Here is an 18,372-nt window from a genome sequence, read left to right as displayed (position 1 = left end):
TAGGCCCAGAGTGCCAACATTTTTGTTTGTTTTTTTTTTTTTTATATTTTCAAGTGCATACATATGGACTATTTAATGAGCTTTGCACTGCTTGCACTTTATTTGTTCGTCTGATGAATTTTTGAAGACACCAAAAACTGATATATTGTCATGTCACTTGTTTTTAATAAAGAACTGTCTATATTTTGTTTAATATCTTATCTGGATCTCATTCACTCTCCATGGTTTAACCTCTTATTAACAGCTGAAAAGGAATGTGATGAAAAATATATAAGTAAAAAAAGTGAAGAACATGGAAAAGTAATATCTAAAGTGATTGAAGGAGAGGTGGAAATTGAGGTGTGGATAGCATCACACTTGCATAATTTAGGCATGTTAGTCATCTTAATTATAGAAAGACAAAATTGAATTAGGCTGCATTATGCAAAACCATTTAACTTTTTTCAAAACTTGGAAAATATTTTACACAGCAATATGAGTTGGAGGATGAGTTGTAATTATTGGGAAGGTATTTAAAGGAATTCGCAATACTGATGAAATGGAATAGATAGTGATATATTAAAGAACTTTAAAAGGATGGGAGGCAATTTGCTTCAATTACCATATATACTCAAGTATAAGCCAACCCGAATATAAGCCAAGGTACCTAATGTTACCTACAAAAACTGTGAAAAACTTATTGATTCGAGTATAAGCCTAGGGTGGGAAATGCAGCAGCTACTGGTAAGTTTCAATAATCAAAATAAATACCAATAACATTACCATACATTAATTTAAATCTTTAAAAACAAGCCTGGTGCATTCTTTAACTGCCTTCTCTGCCTTATGCAGCCAGCCCTCTCTTTCACTCTCTCGCACGGCGCAGCGTGTGTGTGTGTGTGTATCTCTCACACGGCGCACGCGTGTGTGTGACTGTATGTGTCTCTTTCTCTCTCTCTCGCGCACGCTGTGTGTGTGTGTCTCTTTCTCTCTCGCGCGTCTGTCTGTCTCTCACTTGCAGCGAGACCTGACTCGAATATAAGCTGAGGGTGAGGTTTTTCAGCACATTTTGGGTATATACGGTAAAATTATACTCCACATAGTTCTTCTTATTTATGAAATATATATAAAGTATGAGGTAAATTCTTTAGAAATACCACACAAGTAGCAGAATATTATCAGTTTACATAGATATTTTATGAGATGTATCATTAATAGTTATAGGGGAAAACAACTAAGTGTCACATAAAAATGCTTCAATACATATAAATAAATAAGTAAATAAATCTAAATAAATTCATAAGCTTTTTGTTTATCTTATTGTCTGATTGCTCAGTTATCGCACAAAAAGCCCTAAACCAATTTTCACCATGGTCTGCATGTGTGTTTTCATTGGTTCAACTTAAAATACATGTTATATGATGTATTGAGGAAAGAGCTTGTAATGGAGGGGGGCAACCCAAAAACTAGTACCAATAAGGGGATTAAAGTTCTTATCATGCAGAAGTGCAATGCAGCTGATGGGAGGACACCATTATCAACATGTAGTACATTTTGTACTGGCCAGAGCAGGATCTCATTTAAGACTTTTAGCAGGTTCAGTATTTTATTCTCAAATAATTCTGATAACAGTTTTACCGATTTCCTGGATTACAACTTTTGTATGTCACTTTGTTTCTTTGTGGTTGTGTTTAGTTATGCTGAATTTTTTCCCATTTATTTTCATGTAAACGCACAGTCCAAAACAGGTGTAAGGTGTTGCCAAACCATGTTGGAGCAATTTTCATTTCTTTCAACCCCCTTTTTGTTGAGTTTTGGGATTGCAAAATTTCAGGCAAAATTAAATTTAGAGTTAATTTCACAAAACTGTATGCGAAAAGAGAGTCAGTCGTCTTCCTCACCACTACCTGTTATTTAGTAATGTTATACACAGGTTTTAGAAAATGTATTGATGGATAGATGTATATTATACATAATCAATGATATACAATTCTCACTGCTGGACAAGGACAAAGGCAGCTGTAATAATTATTGCAGTATATATGTATAATTTTATTTATTTTATGGTTATGTATTGTGCATGATATGTTTTAAAGATTTTATTTGAGATTCAATGTATTTTGAGAAAGTTTTATTTTTTATTTCCTTTCTAATTCTTTGTTTATGTGACACGTTAGAAGCCTTCATGTAACCTCTAATTGTCTTGCCAGTTACTTCACAAGACGTGAGGTATAAGTATGGCTTAATGGTTTCAACATTTCTTATCTCTGTGTCGGATAAAATTCTATAAAATCAATTTTAGTGTTAGCTTTCAAACGAGCAGAACCTAGTGTCAGTTTTCCTTTTGGCTTATAGAACATTCTGCCTTCAACTTTGCTTCTCGTGTTGCCCTCTTGTTTTGTTTGCATGATTTTTTGCCTCTTTTGATACTGACCTGTTTGCTCTCTAAGCTCACATTTCCAAGCTCATGTAATCATATCCTGGTTATTTTCCCCTTCTCACAATAATACTTCAACGTGGAGTCATTACAGAACCAGTTACCCCCGCGATAATTAACTGAAGTTACAAATGTTTGAAAGAGAAGGTCGTGATGAAAGAGCAAATGAATACACTCGTGGCTGCCATTTATCATGTACCAAAATTAAATCACTGACTTGAAACAAGCTAGTAATTCCCCTTTTCAGGTTGAACTGCATATTCCCCATCTAAAGTGCTTCTCAAGAGACCTTAAGAAATTCTGTGGATTTGTTAGCCAGTGTAGTATTGAGTTTGTAACCTTACACTTATACTGATGATAAGGATAAGGAAGCATTTAATTTTTTGTTTTCAGATAAGCCAATTAAATAGGTGTCTGCTCTTCATGTAAACAAGCACCCATGCACCCACAATCTAAATGCTTTTCTGAATGAATTTACCAGGGTTTTTGGCACAACCTGAGAAAGCTCAGACTGCTTGCAAAACATTATTACAATTAAAACAAGGCATTAGTGCTATTGTCTCTTTCAAAATGCGGGCAGCTGACTGAGGATAGGATGATGCTTCTTTAGTTACAGTTTTCCAAAGTGGTTTATCTGGTGAGATTAAGGATAAAATCACTAAATATAATTGGGAGAAACATTAGAGGAACTACTTACTATTGTGCAAAAATCAGTACTAGATGTGAGGAATGAAAGCATGAAAAGTTAAACCTATTTGGTTCCATTTCTCAAAAAGTGTAATTCTTCCACTTCTGAGCAACAGGAGCCTGTATAAATAGACAAAACCAATATAAACACACAAGAAAGATGCCGTTGCATAATATCTGGGTTGGGCATTTATTGTTTATTATTTATATCTTCCTACTGTAACAATAAGGATCACAAGACATTGCGAAGGTTTTGGGCAGCCACCCATATAATTGTTCCTGGCTGCAAAACTTCTTTAGTAACAGTTCCATGTTCACTCTACTCAGTCCAAAACAGAACTAACACAATATTAATAAGATGGTGGCTTTAAAGGCCATTACAGGAAGCGATGTCATCAGGACCGGAACCGGAAGTGACGTTGTTGGCTGCCCCAGAGCCGGGCGGGATTTCCCTAGAATGGTCTGAAAGAGATTGAGAGGGAGAATTAGTGCACTTCGACACCCCCTTATCCGGCATGGAATTACATGTATTTGAGCCCTTTAACTGCCTCCTAAGCACGCGTGTGTGACAGTTACCCCCCCCTTTCAGCCCAGACCCGTCGGGTCGGGCGTCCTGCACCGAAAGGTTGTGATTATGAGAAAGTGCATCAGCGTTGGAATGGAGAGAACCCTTCCGATGAATGAGTGAGAACTTATAAGGTTGTAGATCAAGGAACCACCTAGTGAATCGTGGGTTCCACTCCTTGTGCAGGACCATCCACTGTAAAGGTGCATGGTCCGTGACAAGTGTAAACTCACGACCTAGGAGGTAATACCTCAACTGTGTAATCGCCCATTTAATCGCAAGAGCCTCTCTTTACACCGCCGCATACCTGGTTTCCCGATCCAGCAGTTTCCGGCTCAGGAACATGACGGGGTGTTCAGCACCATCGATGCTTTGACTCAGCACTGCTCTGAGGCCTGTGTCCGAAGCGTCCATTTGGAGGATAAAAGGAAGCGAAAAGTCAGGTGCTTTCAAAACAGGTGCTGATGTCAGGGCCTTTTTCAAGTCACTGAATGCAGCTTCAGTCTTATCAGTCCATACCACAATGTTAGGAGCCCTCTTCTTTGTTAAATCACTCTCTCTGAAAAGCGTGGAACAAACCGGCGGTAGTACCCAGCTGACCGAGAAATGCTTGGACATGCCTCTTGGTTCACGGACGGGGCCATTTCCAAATGGTATCTATTTCAGAGCACTGTGGCTTTACAGTACCACGACCCATCAGGTAGCCCAAGTATTTGGCTTCTTTCAACCCAAAAAAACATTTTCTTGGATTGATACGAAGACCGGCTTCACCCAGCGTCCGTAATACCGCTTGGACATGCTGTATGTGTTCCTTCCATGTGCTGGAAAAGATGACAATGTCATCCAGATAGGCAACACTATACGTGTTATGGGGTCGGAGCACTTTGTCCACCAGACGCTGGAAAGTGGCTGGAGCCCTATGTAACCCGAATGGGAGTACACAATACTGCCAGTGTCCGCTAGGGGTGCTAAATGCGGTTTTAACCTTTGCGGAGTCCGTTAAAGGAACCTGCCAGTACCCCTTGGTCATGTCAAGTGTTGTCAAAAATTCTGCCTGTCCGAGCCTCTCAAGGAGGACGTCCACTCAAGGCATAGGATAAGCATCAAATTGTGAAACCTGATTAAGTTGACGGAAGTCATTGCAAAACCTCCAACTTCCGTCAGGCTTACTAACCAAGACTATTGGGCTGGACCAGGGACTATAACTTTCCTCTATGACTCCTAAGTCCAGCATATGCTTGATTTCAAGTTCCACTTCTGCCTTCTTTGCCTCAGGAAGCCGATAAGGGCGTTCTCAGACTATAGTCCCGGGTTCGGTCACAATGTCGTGGGCAATCAGAGAGGTCCTTCCAGGGTTTTCATCAACCACCTCCTGGACAGACGTGATAACTGCTTCGAGCTCTCGCCTCTGTCGGGTACTCAGATTAGGGTCGAAGTTAAGTGGGATGGTCCGAGCAAAGAATGAGCGGGGCTGGCCGGAGGAGGGATCAGGGTCCCTTTCCTTCCATGGTTTCAGCAGATTCACATGATATACCCACTTGCTCGGCCGACGATTGGGTTGTTTCACCAAATAGTCAACAAGCCCTTTCCTCTCGTTAACTTCGCACGGTCCTTGCCATTGGGCAAGTAATTTAGAATTAGAGGTGAGAACCAACACCATGACCCGATCCCCCGGTTGGAACTCCCGGAGTGTTGTGCCACGGTCATAATAGTGGGCCTGAGCTGCTTGCGCCTCTTCCATGTGACTTTTTAGTACAGGTCGAATTTTCTCAAATCTATCGCATAATTGAGCTATATATTCCAAAATATTAGTTGTGGGAAGAGCCTCTCCTTCCCAACCTTCCTTTAGAATGTCTAATATGCCCCGGGGTTGTCGTCCATTTATTAATTCAAAGGGTGAGAACCCCGTTGAGGCTTGAGGGACTTCCTGATAGGCAAAGAGTACGAGGGGGAGGAGCTGATCCCAATTCCTTCCATCCCCGCTGACCACCTTGTGAAGCATCTGTTTGAGAGTTTGATTGAACCTCTCTACTAGACTATCGGTTTGAGAATGATACACCGCGGTCTTTAAGTGCTTTATTTTAAGTAACTTAGCCGTTTCCCTGAACGTCTCCGAGGTAAACGGTGTTCCTTGATCTGTCAGGACTTCTTTAGGAATAACCACACACGCAAATACCCCTACTAGTTCCCGTGTGATGGCTTTAGAGTTAGCTGAGCTCAACGGAACAGCTTCGGGATATCGGGTTGCATAATCCACGAGGACTAATATATATTTATGTCCTCGGGCCGAGGGTTCTAGGGGTCCTACTATATCGACCCCTATTCTTTCGAATGGGACGTCTATTAAGGGAAGGGGAACAAGAGGAGCATGGTCCTTCCTAGGAATTTGCCGCAGCTGACACTCAGGGCACAAGATACAGAAGTGACGAATCTCCTCGTTAATTCCCGTCCTGTAAAATCGGAGCTTGACACGCTCTAATGTTTTTTCGGAGCCCAGGTGACCTCCTAGGAGGTGGGTGTGTGCTAACTCACAAACTTGCCGCCAGAAAGTTCATGGGATTAGCAACAGCTTTGGCACACCCCCTCGTGTTCACTAACCCGATATAATAACTAATTTTCAATTACAAAGTGGGGCCCTTGTGGCATGGGCTGATGAATGCGTTGGCTGTTGACTAGGACAACTGCATTCTTAGCAAATTTAAGGGAATCATCATTCCATTGTTCCCTTTTAAATGAAGCCGGCGTTTGTTTAAAATGAAAGTTTAAATCCGAGAGAGGGTCAGGTCTGACCTCAAGGGGCAGAGAGTCATCCCGTTCCGCCGAGACGCGGACCGATGATGTAACAGTCTGCGACGGCCCAGGAAGCTCCCCGTCCTCCTCTTGGCCCCTCCTATCTCTCTCTGCCGTCTGTATACACGGTGTGGATACAACCTGCAACGGAGGATTCCTGTCTGTTACTAGGCCCGATTTCGTTTTAGGAAAGGTCAGTACTTCACCGCTTTTATTGTCAGACCAGTCCCGCCCAAGAATCACAACGAAAGGTGGATTTGGGAGGACCGCTACGGTGATTTTTTTAACGAATCCTCCCTGGCTAATGAAACATCGGGTGGATTTATAGAACTAAATATCCCCATATATACAGGTTATACTGGTCTTTGTTTTCTTCCACTGTCGCGGTAGTACATTCAGGCGATCAACAATTGAAATGTTGCTGCCTGAATCGAAAAGGGCTTTCACTTTAAATCCGTTGATTATGCCCTCTCCCGTATGAGCCATTAACAAAGGGTTTGAAAGTGCACAAAACTCGTCCCCCTCTCTCCACTTACATTCCGCCTTACTCCCAAAGAAGGTTCGCACCCACAGAATCAGGGAATCTGGTACAAACTCTGGTTTATGCTGAAGGGGCAGGTGAGGGACATAATCTCCAGTGTCCGCTAAAGGACCGTTCTGCTCTCTCAAATTGCGAGGCCATCCTAGATGTCTCTATGAGCTTCACGAGCTCATTTACATTGGCAAAATCTCCCCAGACCGGCTGGACGAAATGCTCGGGAAGGTTGTTAAGTACTAAGTAGCAGGTTACTTTTTGCACTATTTGGTACGTAGTACACTCAGAGGGGTTAACCAACCTGCTACTTTTTCCCATAAAGCCTCAACCTGCTCTTGGGTAGACCGCTCAGGATCCATCTTCCAATTCTGCAAAGACTTCACCTGCTGGTCTAGGGAATCCCCATTTTATTCTGGGGCCTTGGTCCCTGTGGGGAGGACAGCTCACTCCTCCGAGAGAGCATAGTAAGTCCCTTTCACTTCCCCCGTAAAGACCAGCCCACGTCTGTGTGTCCCATTGACACTCTCTCTATTTAAATTGTGTGGCCCAGAATTAGACAAAGGGAGCGGAGTCTGCACCGGTTCCTTCCAAAATCCGAGATGCAAACCCGCCAAAGGAAGCTCAGCACAGGTACTCCCACCTGGTCATGATTCAGATCCGGTCCCGTTTTCTTCTGGGTTGTTATCATCCTGCTGACTACGCCACTGTAACAATAAGGATCACAAGACATTGCGAAGGTTTGGGGCAGCCACCCATATAATTGTTCCCGGCTGCAAAACTTCTTTAACAACAGTTCCATGTTCACTCTACTCAGTCCAAAACAGAACTAACACAATATTAACAAGATGGTGGCTTTAAAGGCCATTACAGGAAGTGATGTCATCAGGACCGGAACCGGAAGTGACGTCATTGGCTGCACCAGAACCGGGTGGGATTTCCCTAGAATGGTCTGAAAGAAGGCTGAAATGAGTTTCCTCCGTAGGGTGTCTGGGCTTACCCTTAAATATAGGGTGAGAAGCTCAGTCATCTGGGAGGGGCTTAGAGTAGAGCTGCTTCTCCTCTGCATCGAGAGGAGTCAGATGAGGTGGCTCGGGCATCTGATCAGGATGCCTCCTGGACGCCTCCCTGGTGAGGTTTTCTGGGCACGTCTAACTGGGAGGAGGCCCAGGGGAAGACCTAGGACACGCTGGAGGGACTCTGTCTCTCGGCTGGCCTGGGAACGCCTCAGGATTCCCCCGGAAGAGCTAGAAGTAGTGGCCGGGGAGAGGGAAGTCTGGGCATCTCTGCTCAAGCTGCTGCCCCCACGAACCCGACCTCGGATAAGCGGAAGAGAATGGATGGATGGATGGATGGATGGTCTAAAAGAGATCAAGAGAATTAGTGCACTTCGCCACCCCCTGGTCCGGCATGGAATTACATGTATTCGAGCCCTTTAGCTGCCTCCTAAGCACGTGTGTGACACTGCATTAATTGGAATTCAAGAAAATAGGCTGAGTTTGGTACAGCAGAAAATTTCCTTAGGTTTGTGGTTTAAAAAAAATGTCTTCAAATCCCATTTTGTAAATGTATTATTATAGGCATCTAATGACTTTAATTATGTTTTTCTAAACAGATTCTCTTCATCACCCTCCTCACAGATTGATTTATTGGCCTTGCAGAGCACTTATAATTTAATGTGTATTAAGGAAGGAAATTAGAGGAAGACTATTTTTAATACCACATCAGGGCACAACAAATACCTTTCTAAAGCCCTGCCAGTTTTTCAGTCATTTATGAATGACATTTTCCGTGATATTTTGCGACATTCAGAATTAGTATACATTGATGACATTTTGTTTAATTCTTAAGATTTTGATTCTTTATTTGTCCATGTTAAAAAGGTCCTGCCTTGTCTTAGGGCTAATAATTTATTCGCTAACATTAAGAACTGTGAATTTCATACAGCATCTGTCTTGTTTGTGAGGTATCAAATTAGTTGTTGTGCTATTCAAATTATCCAAAATAAGGGGCCTCATGTATAAATGATGCACATGCACAAAAAATTGATGTGCACCCTTTTCCATGAACACTTCGAGATTTATAAAAACTAAACATGCATATTTTCACAGCAGTCTCACACCTTGCATCCTCACTTTTCTGCTGGGTTTTGTGAACTGGCGGCACCCAGTTTCAAAGTGGTGCTACAGTCTCTGTGTTGTTACCCTTTCTTTTTCATACTCGCATCCATGACGCCACCATTATTAAATAAATTGAAATTAATTGCATTCCATTCCATTGCGTCCTTGACCCAATACCCAATAAGTTTTTTCAAAGAAGTATCGGGCATGCTAATTGATGATATTCTTGACATAGTAAATTCGTCATTAGATACGGGGGTCTTCCCAGACTGTCTTAAGACTGCTGCAGTTAAACCCCTACTTAAGAAAAATAATCTTGACCCCTCTGCTCTTGAAAATTTTAGACCCATCTCTAACCTGCCTTTCTTAAGTAAAATTCTAGAGAAGGCAGTCATTATGCAGTTAAATGACCACCTCAATAAACATGCTATTCTTGATAAATTTCAGTCAGGTTTTAGAACAAATCACAGCACAGAAACTGCACTCGTTAAAGTAGTAAATGACTTGCGGGTAAATGCAGACAGAGGCCATTTATCTGTTCTCATCCTCCTAGATCTGAGTGCCGCATTTGACACCATTGATCATAATATTCTTAGAAATCGCCTTAGTCAATGGGTGGGCCTCTCTGGCAGTGTCTTAAATTGGTTTGAATCCTACCTGGCAGGGAGAAAATTCTTTGTTAGTTGTGGTAATTACAACTCAAAGACACATGATATCCTATATGGTGTTCCACAAGGCTCTATCCTGGGTCCGCTGCTCTTCTCAATCTACATGCTTCTGTTAGGTCACATTATCTCAGGGCACAACGTGAGCTACGACAGCTATGCTGATGATACTTTTACAGCATCCACTATTGCATTTTGTGACTCCAGAACAGCGTCTGTCAGCAGATAGCCAGATGGTCGATCAGCGGTTTCTAAGGCAGTGGTGTGTACACATACAGCACCCGAAGATTTGCTGGGCACAGCAGCACCTTCACTGCCTGGAGTCATGGCCTCAGCACAGGGGTCAGCTTTTGTAATATTGTCTGAAACAGAATAAACAGACGGTGGACTGCGACTCGCCTTTTCACGTCGACTTTGATATCTGATCACTTCTTTTTTATTTGGGACACTATGCAACTTTCCAAACTTGAACTTTCAAGTGTCTCAGCCATTCTGTATCACTCCATCAACTTCCTTTAGTTGCTTATACCACTGCTTAAGCCAACAAATAGTATGTTTTTCCTTGCCTCCACTTTGCATTCGCTGAAATTCTTCTTTTTTCCACTTGCTTTTGCCATTGTCTTTTAACAAAACAATGAAAAGAAGGGGCTATTTATATTGATTTGCATATCCAAATATGCAAAATTCTGAGAGGAGTTGGGATGGTAATGTAAGCTCATTCACGTGTGTTAAATTCCACATTCATTGGGATTTATAAAGGAGAAGCATATGGATTTTGGTGTATGCACAGGTTTATGCATCTGGATTTTTATGTGCATACGCACATTTCCATTATTGTCCGTATGCAATGTTTTAGTGTGAATTCTTCATACAGCAGTATACATGAGGCCCAAGGTTCTCAGTGTCCTGAATTTGAAGTCTCTGTAGAGTTTAAAGTAAGTCCAACAGTTTCTAGTCCTTGCTAATTTCTATCAGTGGTTTATTAAGAATGTCATGTCTTTTATAGCTTCTATTATAACTGTTATTAAAAGGGTGATTTTATTTTCTGGTTGTCAGTGGCTCAACAGGTGTTTGACACCCTTAAGGTCAAGTTTACTACTGCCCTTATTTTGTTTTCTCATGACTAAAGATTTTGCTGATTTTGTTAAGGATCACCCTACTTGTAATAGGGCTAAGTCCACTGAAATGAGTGACACCAGTTACTTATCAGTAGGCATTGCTGGCTCATTTGAAAACACATTCTTTATTCCATGTATCACACTTCATGTACAGTATATTGCTTTCCTATTATTTTTGCCCCTCTTCCTCTTTTAGTTGTGGTTGATGGGTGTAAAGATTTTGAGAATAGTAAAATGTTAGATTCCAGTAAACAGGTTTTCAGAATTGAATTCCTGGTGGAGTGCCAAGGATGCAGGCTCAAGGATTGTTCATGGGTTTCCAAGTGGGTTGTGTATGCCCCTCATTTTTGTATGTGACACAATAGGATGTTACAGTATAAGCATGTCTTTTTCCTGTCGGATAAAATTCTGTAAAATCAGTTCTAGTGTTAGTTAGCTTTCAAACAAGTAGGCCTCCTCCTTTGCTTAGTTTATTGAACTATTTTCTGCCTTTGACTTTACTTCTTGTTTTGTCCTTGTGTTTTGTTTGCCTGATTGTTTTGCCTGTTTTGTTACTGGTTTGTTTGCTCTCCTTAAACATTTCTAATTTGATGTAATCATCTCATGGTTATTTTTCACTGCCAAAATAATCCTTAAATTTGGTGTCTTATTACAATAGCCTGTTCTGTGTTGGTTAAATGACAGATAGATATTTCATTGTACTGTGTGCATGTGATAATAATAATTTTTGAAAAAGCTAACACTACTGTACAGCTGATTATCATTATTAAATGCAATAGAGAGAAGTCACGATGAGACAGAATGAAACGTGATTTTTTACTACATGCAGATTTACTATTCAGAATATGTTAGAATGAGAATGACTGAGGACGGTGTTTTGTTTCATGATTTGCAGCAATTTTAAATCAATGTTGAAAGAATCATATTTATGACATTATCAAGTAAAACCACTGGTTTTGTGTCCTATAATAATATGCTGACCTTCTGCAATGTCTGTGAACCCCAATCTCCCATTCCCTCACCCATAAATTCTTTCTGTTGTTCATGAATTCTAAAGTGTGATTAAACATATATTCATTAAACCACACTAAGCCAGGAAATACAAAGAAGTAGCATTCATGGTTCCAGCACAGCAAGGAGATATTACAATTATGGAATCCAGTATTACACATAAAATGAACAAATTCACAACTCATGAGTACAGATAGTTATCAGAGTGATTGTGTAGATGACAGATGGGACACTAGCATTTTAGTCAGCAATGACAAAAGGGTCAACATTTAAAACACTGAAATAATTGTTTTTTTACAGTACCTTAACATATTATAGAAATATATTTGAACAACACCTGTTACTTTGGCTATATCTAAATAAAGTAAAGTTTTTGTCTAGCCCAACAGCTGATTGTAACCAGACTGTACTGACTTTGAAGCTGCAAGCTTAACCATTGCTCACACCGATTCCAGTAAAAATAAACATTCTACCTTTCCTAAAATGGTGTATATCAAATAGTAATTTTCAATGTATTCCAATTCTGCACATATCCACACAATGCATTGAATCGTTTTATTAAAATGCTTTTCAAAAGTCTAATTTAAAGTTTTACAGATGGGTATGTAGGAAAAAATCTCTGCAAATTAGTATTATGCTTTTTAATAGTTTTCATTTTTTAATATCTTCATCCAGGAGATTACAAATAAAGATGTCCATGCATGTTCATTTGTGTGGCTTGTTTTCTTGCAATGTCATGAAAAATGTTAGCAAATGTGTTTTACTGCATTCATATTGAGTTCCGTGACAAAAAGAAGAAAGGTCTTCACAGCAAATTCCATTTAAATTTGAAAAATTTAATTAATGTTGTTCTGATGATATGATAGTAATAATTATCACAGCAACTGGATCTAGAGCCTTGCAGGATGCATAATGTTTCCAAATGAAATATTTTAGTAAAATGGTCTCTGCAGTGGCAAGTGGGAGTCAGAGGCTTATCCAGGAGAGGATACCATTCTAACACAGTTGAAACTTTTAATTTAAAGCTGTCTGTGTAATATTAGCTAACATAAACATTTAGTCAATGACTAAAAATGTAGCAAAAAGTAGGGAACCATTTAACTGTTACATTTGTGAATGTTTGCCTATATTTTTCCCATCAAGAACTTTTTGGTGTTTCTCTCAGGTTTTAACAATATAATGTAGCACTTGGGGATAAAAATAGAGAATAGCAGGCCGAAGCTAGACGCTAATATAGCAAATATTTCTACAGCCACAGTATACTTTCCAGGAGAACTAATGTATGCTGGGATAAATGTTATCCAGACAGCACAAAAAATTAACATGCTGAAAGTAATGTATTTCGCTTCATTAAAGTTATCTGGCAATTTACGTGCTAGAAAAGACAATACAAAACACATTGAAGATAGAAATCCAATGTATCCAAGAACACCATAAAAAACTGCAGTGGATCCTAGATCACACTCCATAATAATTTTATCTTTGTAATGTACAATATTTTTGTTGGGAAATGGTGGGGACAATATTAACCAAAGTGTACAGATCAGCATTTGGATAAATGTTAAACTAAAAACACTTAACCTCTGTTGTGTTGGCCCAAACCATTTCATCATATTGCTACCTGGAAGTGTTGCTCTAAATGCCATTAAGACGACAATTGTTTTACCAAGCACACAAGAAATGCACAGTACAAATGCGATTCCAAAAGCAGTATGGCGTAACATACAGGACCAATCAGTGGGCTGACCAATGAAAGTGAGGAAACACAAGAAACACAATGTCAGTGAGAACAGAAGAAGAAAACTTAATTCAGAGTTGTTAGCTTTGACGATTGGTGTATCTCTGTGAAGGAAAAACACCAGAGCAATGGCAATTGTGATGCAAGCACCTAATAAAGAGAATACTACCAGTAGAACTCCCATGATTTCTCCAAATGATAAAAATTCAATATCCTTTAAGATGCATGTGTCTCTTTGATGATTTGTTGTGTGTTCCAGTGGACATTTAATGCATTCAATTGAGTCTGCAATTAAAAATGTATACAGCACATTATTACTAATCATATCTATTTTTTAATGAACGTTTATGCCAATACCAATACTTATTCACACTGGGTCACATTAACTTAATACACGTTTTTAGAAATGAGGATGAAAACCCGAATAAAATCTACATGAGCACCAGCAGAATGTGCAAACTCCAATGATGCCATTTATTATTATTATACTGTTGTGACTTACCTGTTACATTGCTTATTTCTCCTTCAGCACATGGTATGCAATCAAAGCAGCAAGCAGGGCGACCTTTCTGAATAGCCTTTCTTGTGCCTGCTGAGCAACTCTCACTACAGACTGCTTTAGGCACCTTTAAAGTAACAAGAAATTTGGGAATAAAATGCAATGAAATACTCACGATAAAAAAAAAGAACTAGGTGAAATAGTTGAAAATTCCCAAAGTGTAGGTTCCAGTTCAAAACAAAACAGGAGGTACTTTGCAGAGAACAAAATAAATTTTATTTTTAAAATATAAAAGACACAGGAGGACTAGCAGGGAAAGTCGAATAATTCCTAAAACAATAAACCTTATTATGTGCAGATTTCTTCAGATTGATGCCAGGAGACCATTTTAAAAGTTGGACAGCTTACCTATATACACTCACAACCACCATCATCAATACAGTATACTTATTCCATGGTTGCCAAGTTCACCTTTCTGGGAACTCTTGGTTCTGCCTCCTGCACCAGTTTCTCAGACACTGATCTTGCAAGGCATTTGAACCCGTTATGGGGATCCCTTTCTGGGCTATCCCTGAAATCACTATTGCCACCAAGAACTGTATTTCTAGAGCCGTAATACTTTCTTAAAGGGGCTAGCAGCTAGAAATTATGTTCGTCTATCTGCCATTCCCATAGACAATACATCTCCAGCAGCTTCCATCTATTAATTCCTGTGTTTATACAGTAGCTGGAGGCTCACAACTTTTCCTTTCCATTGCACAGTGCCCCCGCAACATCAGGCTCTGGGGCAACAAATAATATATGGAACTACCACTTCCTAACAGGAGCTCCATAATGCTGAAACATGGGAAGCCTTAAATTTAAGACTAGTGAAATATCTTTGTGTAGCTCCGCTTTATGTTCTGACTACCACCATGAAATAAACCTTTATGAAAGACATTGTGAAATCTTAGAATGATAATTAATGATGCTGCCCTCTGCATTTTTTATATTTCTGGTTGGTAACTCATTTAGACTATGGGTACCTCAGTAAATAACATATTTTGGAATCCCAGAAAGCATTAGAATAGCTGCAAACATACCCTTTTCTGATCTCCAGCCCACACAATGCTCACATTGTTCATAAGGAACTGTTGTCCATCTGGCAAAGATGCATCATATAGACCAACTGTGACAAACTTGATAGTACTTTCTTTGCTGAGCTGCCAATTTATTAAATCATATCTTGCTACTGGATCACCGTTTTCATCAAAATATACTTTCTCACCATATTTGGTTGTAAAATTGACTTTTTTCATATAATGAAGTAGCTGTAAAGAAGATGTTTTTAAATCAATGTTTAAAAAGAAAAAGCCATCATATATTATAATATAATATTACTCTATACCTGCCATGGGTCCATTCTGTTCTTATTATCACAAGTTTGATTGGGAAAAATTCCTTGGCTGTCTTGACATGCATACATTTTGTGCAGTGAATGAGCAAATGCATACATTGCTTTATAAACGTTGCTTGTAATTCTTAATTCAGGGACATCAGTATATTGTATATTAATCTTCCGAGTATTCTCAGATGAACTGCATGAATTACCATATATTGCATTTCCAACAGCAGAAGAAGTGCATCCTGTAGTAGTTCTTAAAAACTCATTCAAAACCTGATTACCGGATGGGTTAAGGCCCTGAAAAAAGTCATCCAAGCCTGGTATTATATCATTATTAATTACGCATCCAATTGCTCCTCCCAGCACTTTGAAATTTTCTGGAATTGCAAGGTATTCATTCGAAATCCAGCCTTCACTTCCAATCCACTGCAACCCAAAAACTTTTTGAACCAAGAGCTCTTGTACCAGAAATTCTAAATCTACAAAAGATGCAAACGCAACAATAACTTTGGAAGATGATCTTTTAATAATATCCACAAGCCTAAGCACTTTCTGCCTTGGGCTTGCTCTCACAATGGCTTCAGAATATTCAACACAAACACCCTCTTGCTGAACAGTTTGCAAGAAGGTCGCCATGCCTGTGTTACCATAATCACTGTCAGTTCTAATGGCTCCAATCCAGGTCCATCCAAAATGCTTCACAAGTTGTGCCAGAGCTCTGCTTTGATAATAATCACTTGGTATTGTCCTGAAAAATGTGGGAAATTCTTTTTTGTTGCTAAGACATGCACATGTAGCATAATAACTTACCTGTGGAAGACAGAAGACTCAAATCATCACTAAATCTATAAACTATGATTTATGCAATGATAAATAGTTCCATTATTGATACATAATTACACTAATTTCTAGATTTTGCTTAACTTTTACCTAAAACAACAATAAGAAAAATGTGATTTGGTGTTGAAAACAGACAAATGTCAAAATTGTTTGGGAATGTTTTTCATATGTAGCTGTTACCATGATCTAAATAACATATTCTTGCTGGAGAACAGAATTTGTACGGTTAATCTTGCTACTTTTAAAGTACATAATAATCTATACCCCACAGTTTAGACACAACTTAAACACAAATAAGACACTTCTCAAAGTTTGTCTTGTTTTTTAAACTGCAAATACATTATATATATATATTTTATGAGTTGCTATGGTAACAATTATTATGACCCATTGCTTTGGGCTGTACCTGCCTTAAATTGAATTAACTCAAAATTATTTAAAATATATTTGCAACAATTCTTTCCTTGTTGTACTGTAGACATGTTTCCAGGATTACATCTCTGATCTTTAGTATTAGATGATTTTCCATTTATTTATTTAAAGCTTACTTTATAAACAGTGAACTTCCTAAATAGAATAAGAATGAATGGATAAATATGGCAATCATTTCAGTATTTTTTCATGAGTGATATGGCGCTCATTTGATAATATACAGAGTTAAATTGAATGAAGGAATGAGGTTTCAAACTTAATGCACAATGAATGGAGGGAATTTCAAATATTTACATATCAGAATCCCTATAGATTTATAAAATTAATTGTATTGTGCAAACCCATTTCTAATATGTTCCATGAATGATGAATATATAAAAACTCAAAACCTCAAACATACAGAATGAATTTTTAATGTGTAATGTCTAGTGAAAACTGTTAAAAGACTCCTTTCACAATAAAATTGTTTATGGATCAAAATAACACACACACATTTGGACTGAAATTAACTATTGGGGTTCCTCCGTCTTATCATTTCGTTGCATACGAAACACTAATTTGCATAAATATTTTTAATACAAATTTGGCAAATGTTCTCATGAAAATTTGTTTAGACATTTTTTGATGTGCTTGACCCTTTCCATTTTATATAGTCATAATATATAGAACAGATATAAGACTTGGCTTTAAATACATTAAAAAAATCATCTTATTTACCTGTTTGGCACAAATAACACATACATTAATACATAAATTCACATTTAGGTGTATATGAGTGTATATTTTAAAAGTTCTTACAAGTGGTATGTTTAAAGGTCCTGTAGATGATGCCACTCCTCTAGTAGTTGATGAATCTGAAGTTCCTATCATAGCATGAACTGAGGACTTCTTATTGCAAGTAATGTTAGACGTTGTTCCTTCTTCTGGTTTATTCATTAAGGCCATTGCAGCTCTTATTGCCAAAGGCATGTAACGGCAGTCATCATAAATCTTATAGCCCAAAGAAAGACCGGGAAGAAGGTCTGTTCTGTTATTGATTTCTTCAGTAGCAAAGATCATTGTTTGAGCAAATAAGAATTCTTTTATGTTTGCACTGCAAATGGTTTATCCAAGAAAAGAAAAATAAATAACTCATATTCAATACTTTACTTAATAACAATTATATTAACTTTTGAGCATACTTGCTTACATGTAGTTAAATTATACAATATACAATATAGACAAACATATTGATAATCTGATATAATCATAAGGTGATTTAGTTTCTTTATAAAACATGATCTACCTGAAAAAATCGGCTTTTAATTTAAAAGATTTGGTTTTTTTGTTAACAGTTTGTTTCATAGCTACTCACTCTTTGCATGTAATAGATTCTGGCATGTCTTGAAATGTGAGATTAGCATACAGAGGGGTGCTATGAAAAGAAAAGATTCCTCCAATGATTATATCTCCATCCTTCGAGAGCAGAGGTAAATCTGGGTCTCCATGCAGTCTACAGGCAGGCTCCTCTGCTCTTATTAAAAGAGTTATTAGAGTTACAACCAGAAAGAGCATTTCAAAGGGATCAACCTGAAT

The 18,372-nt window shown here is 38.7% G+C and overlaps 1 protein-coding gene across 1 annotated transcript; it reads right to left on the bottom strand.

Moving 5' to 3' along the window:
• Window positions 1–12,807: 12,807 nt before the first annotated feature.
• Window positions 12,808–18,353, bottom strand: LOC114645394 (extracellular calcium-sensing receptor-like). Its single transcript, XM_028793254.2, has 6 exons — window positions 18,152–18,353; window positions 17,596–17,890; window positions 15,529–16,335; window positions 15,224–15,451; window positions 14,145–14,268; window positions 12,808–13,927 (listed from the first exon to the last, which is right to left on the bottom strand). The coding sequence occupies exons 1-6, from the start codon at window positions 18,349–18,351 to the stop codon at window positions 13,029–13,031; spliced, it is 2,553 nt and encodes an 850-aa protein (XP_028649087.2). The 5' UTR covers window positions 18,352–18,353; the 3' UTR covers window positions 12,808–13,028.
• Window positions 18,354–18,372: the final 19 nt, after the last annotated feature.

The sequence above is a fragment of the Erpetoichthys calabaricus genome, chromosome 2, assembly GCF_900747795.2.
Source record: "Erpetoichthys calabaricus chromosome 2, fErpCal1.3, whole genome shotgun sequence".
NCBI lineage: Eukaryota > Metazoa > Chordata > Cladistia > Polypteriformes > Polypteridae > Erpetoichthys > Erpetoichthys calabaricus.
This window is presented reverse-complemented; position numbering and strand designations above follow the sequence as displayed.

Excerpts from the sequence above, each read along its gene's own strand:
- LOC114645394 (XM_028793254.2), bottom strand. The coding sequence starts at position 18,351 with ATGCTCTTTCTGGTTGTAACTCTAATAACTCTTTTAATAAGAGCAGAG. Across the intron at positions 17,891-18,151 it reads GAATCTATTACATGCAAAGA|TGCAAACATAAAAGAATTCT; the intron begins GTGAGTAGCTAT and ends AACCATTTGCAG. Across the intron at positions 15,452-15,528 it reads ACAGAATGGACCCATGGCAG|CTACTTCATTATATGAAAAA; the intron begins GTATAGAGTAAT and ends TCTTCTTTACAG.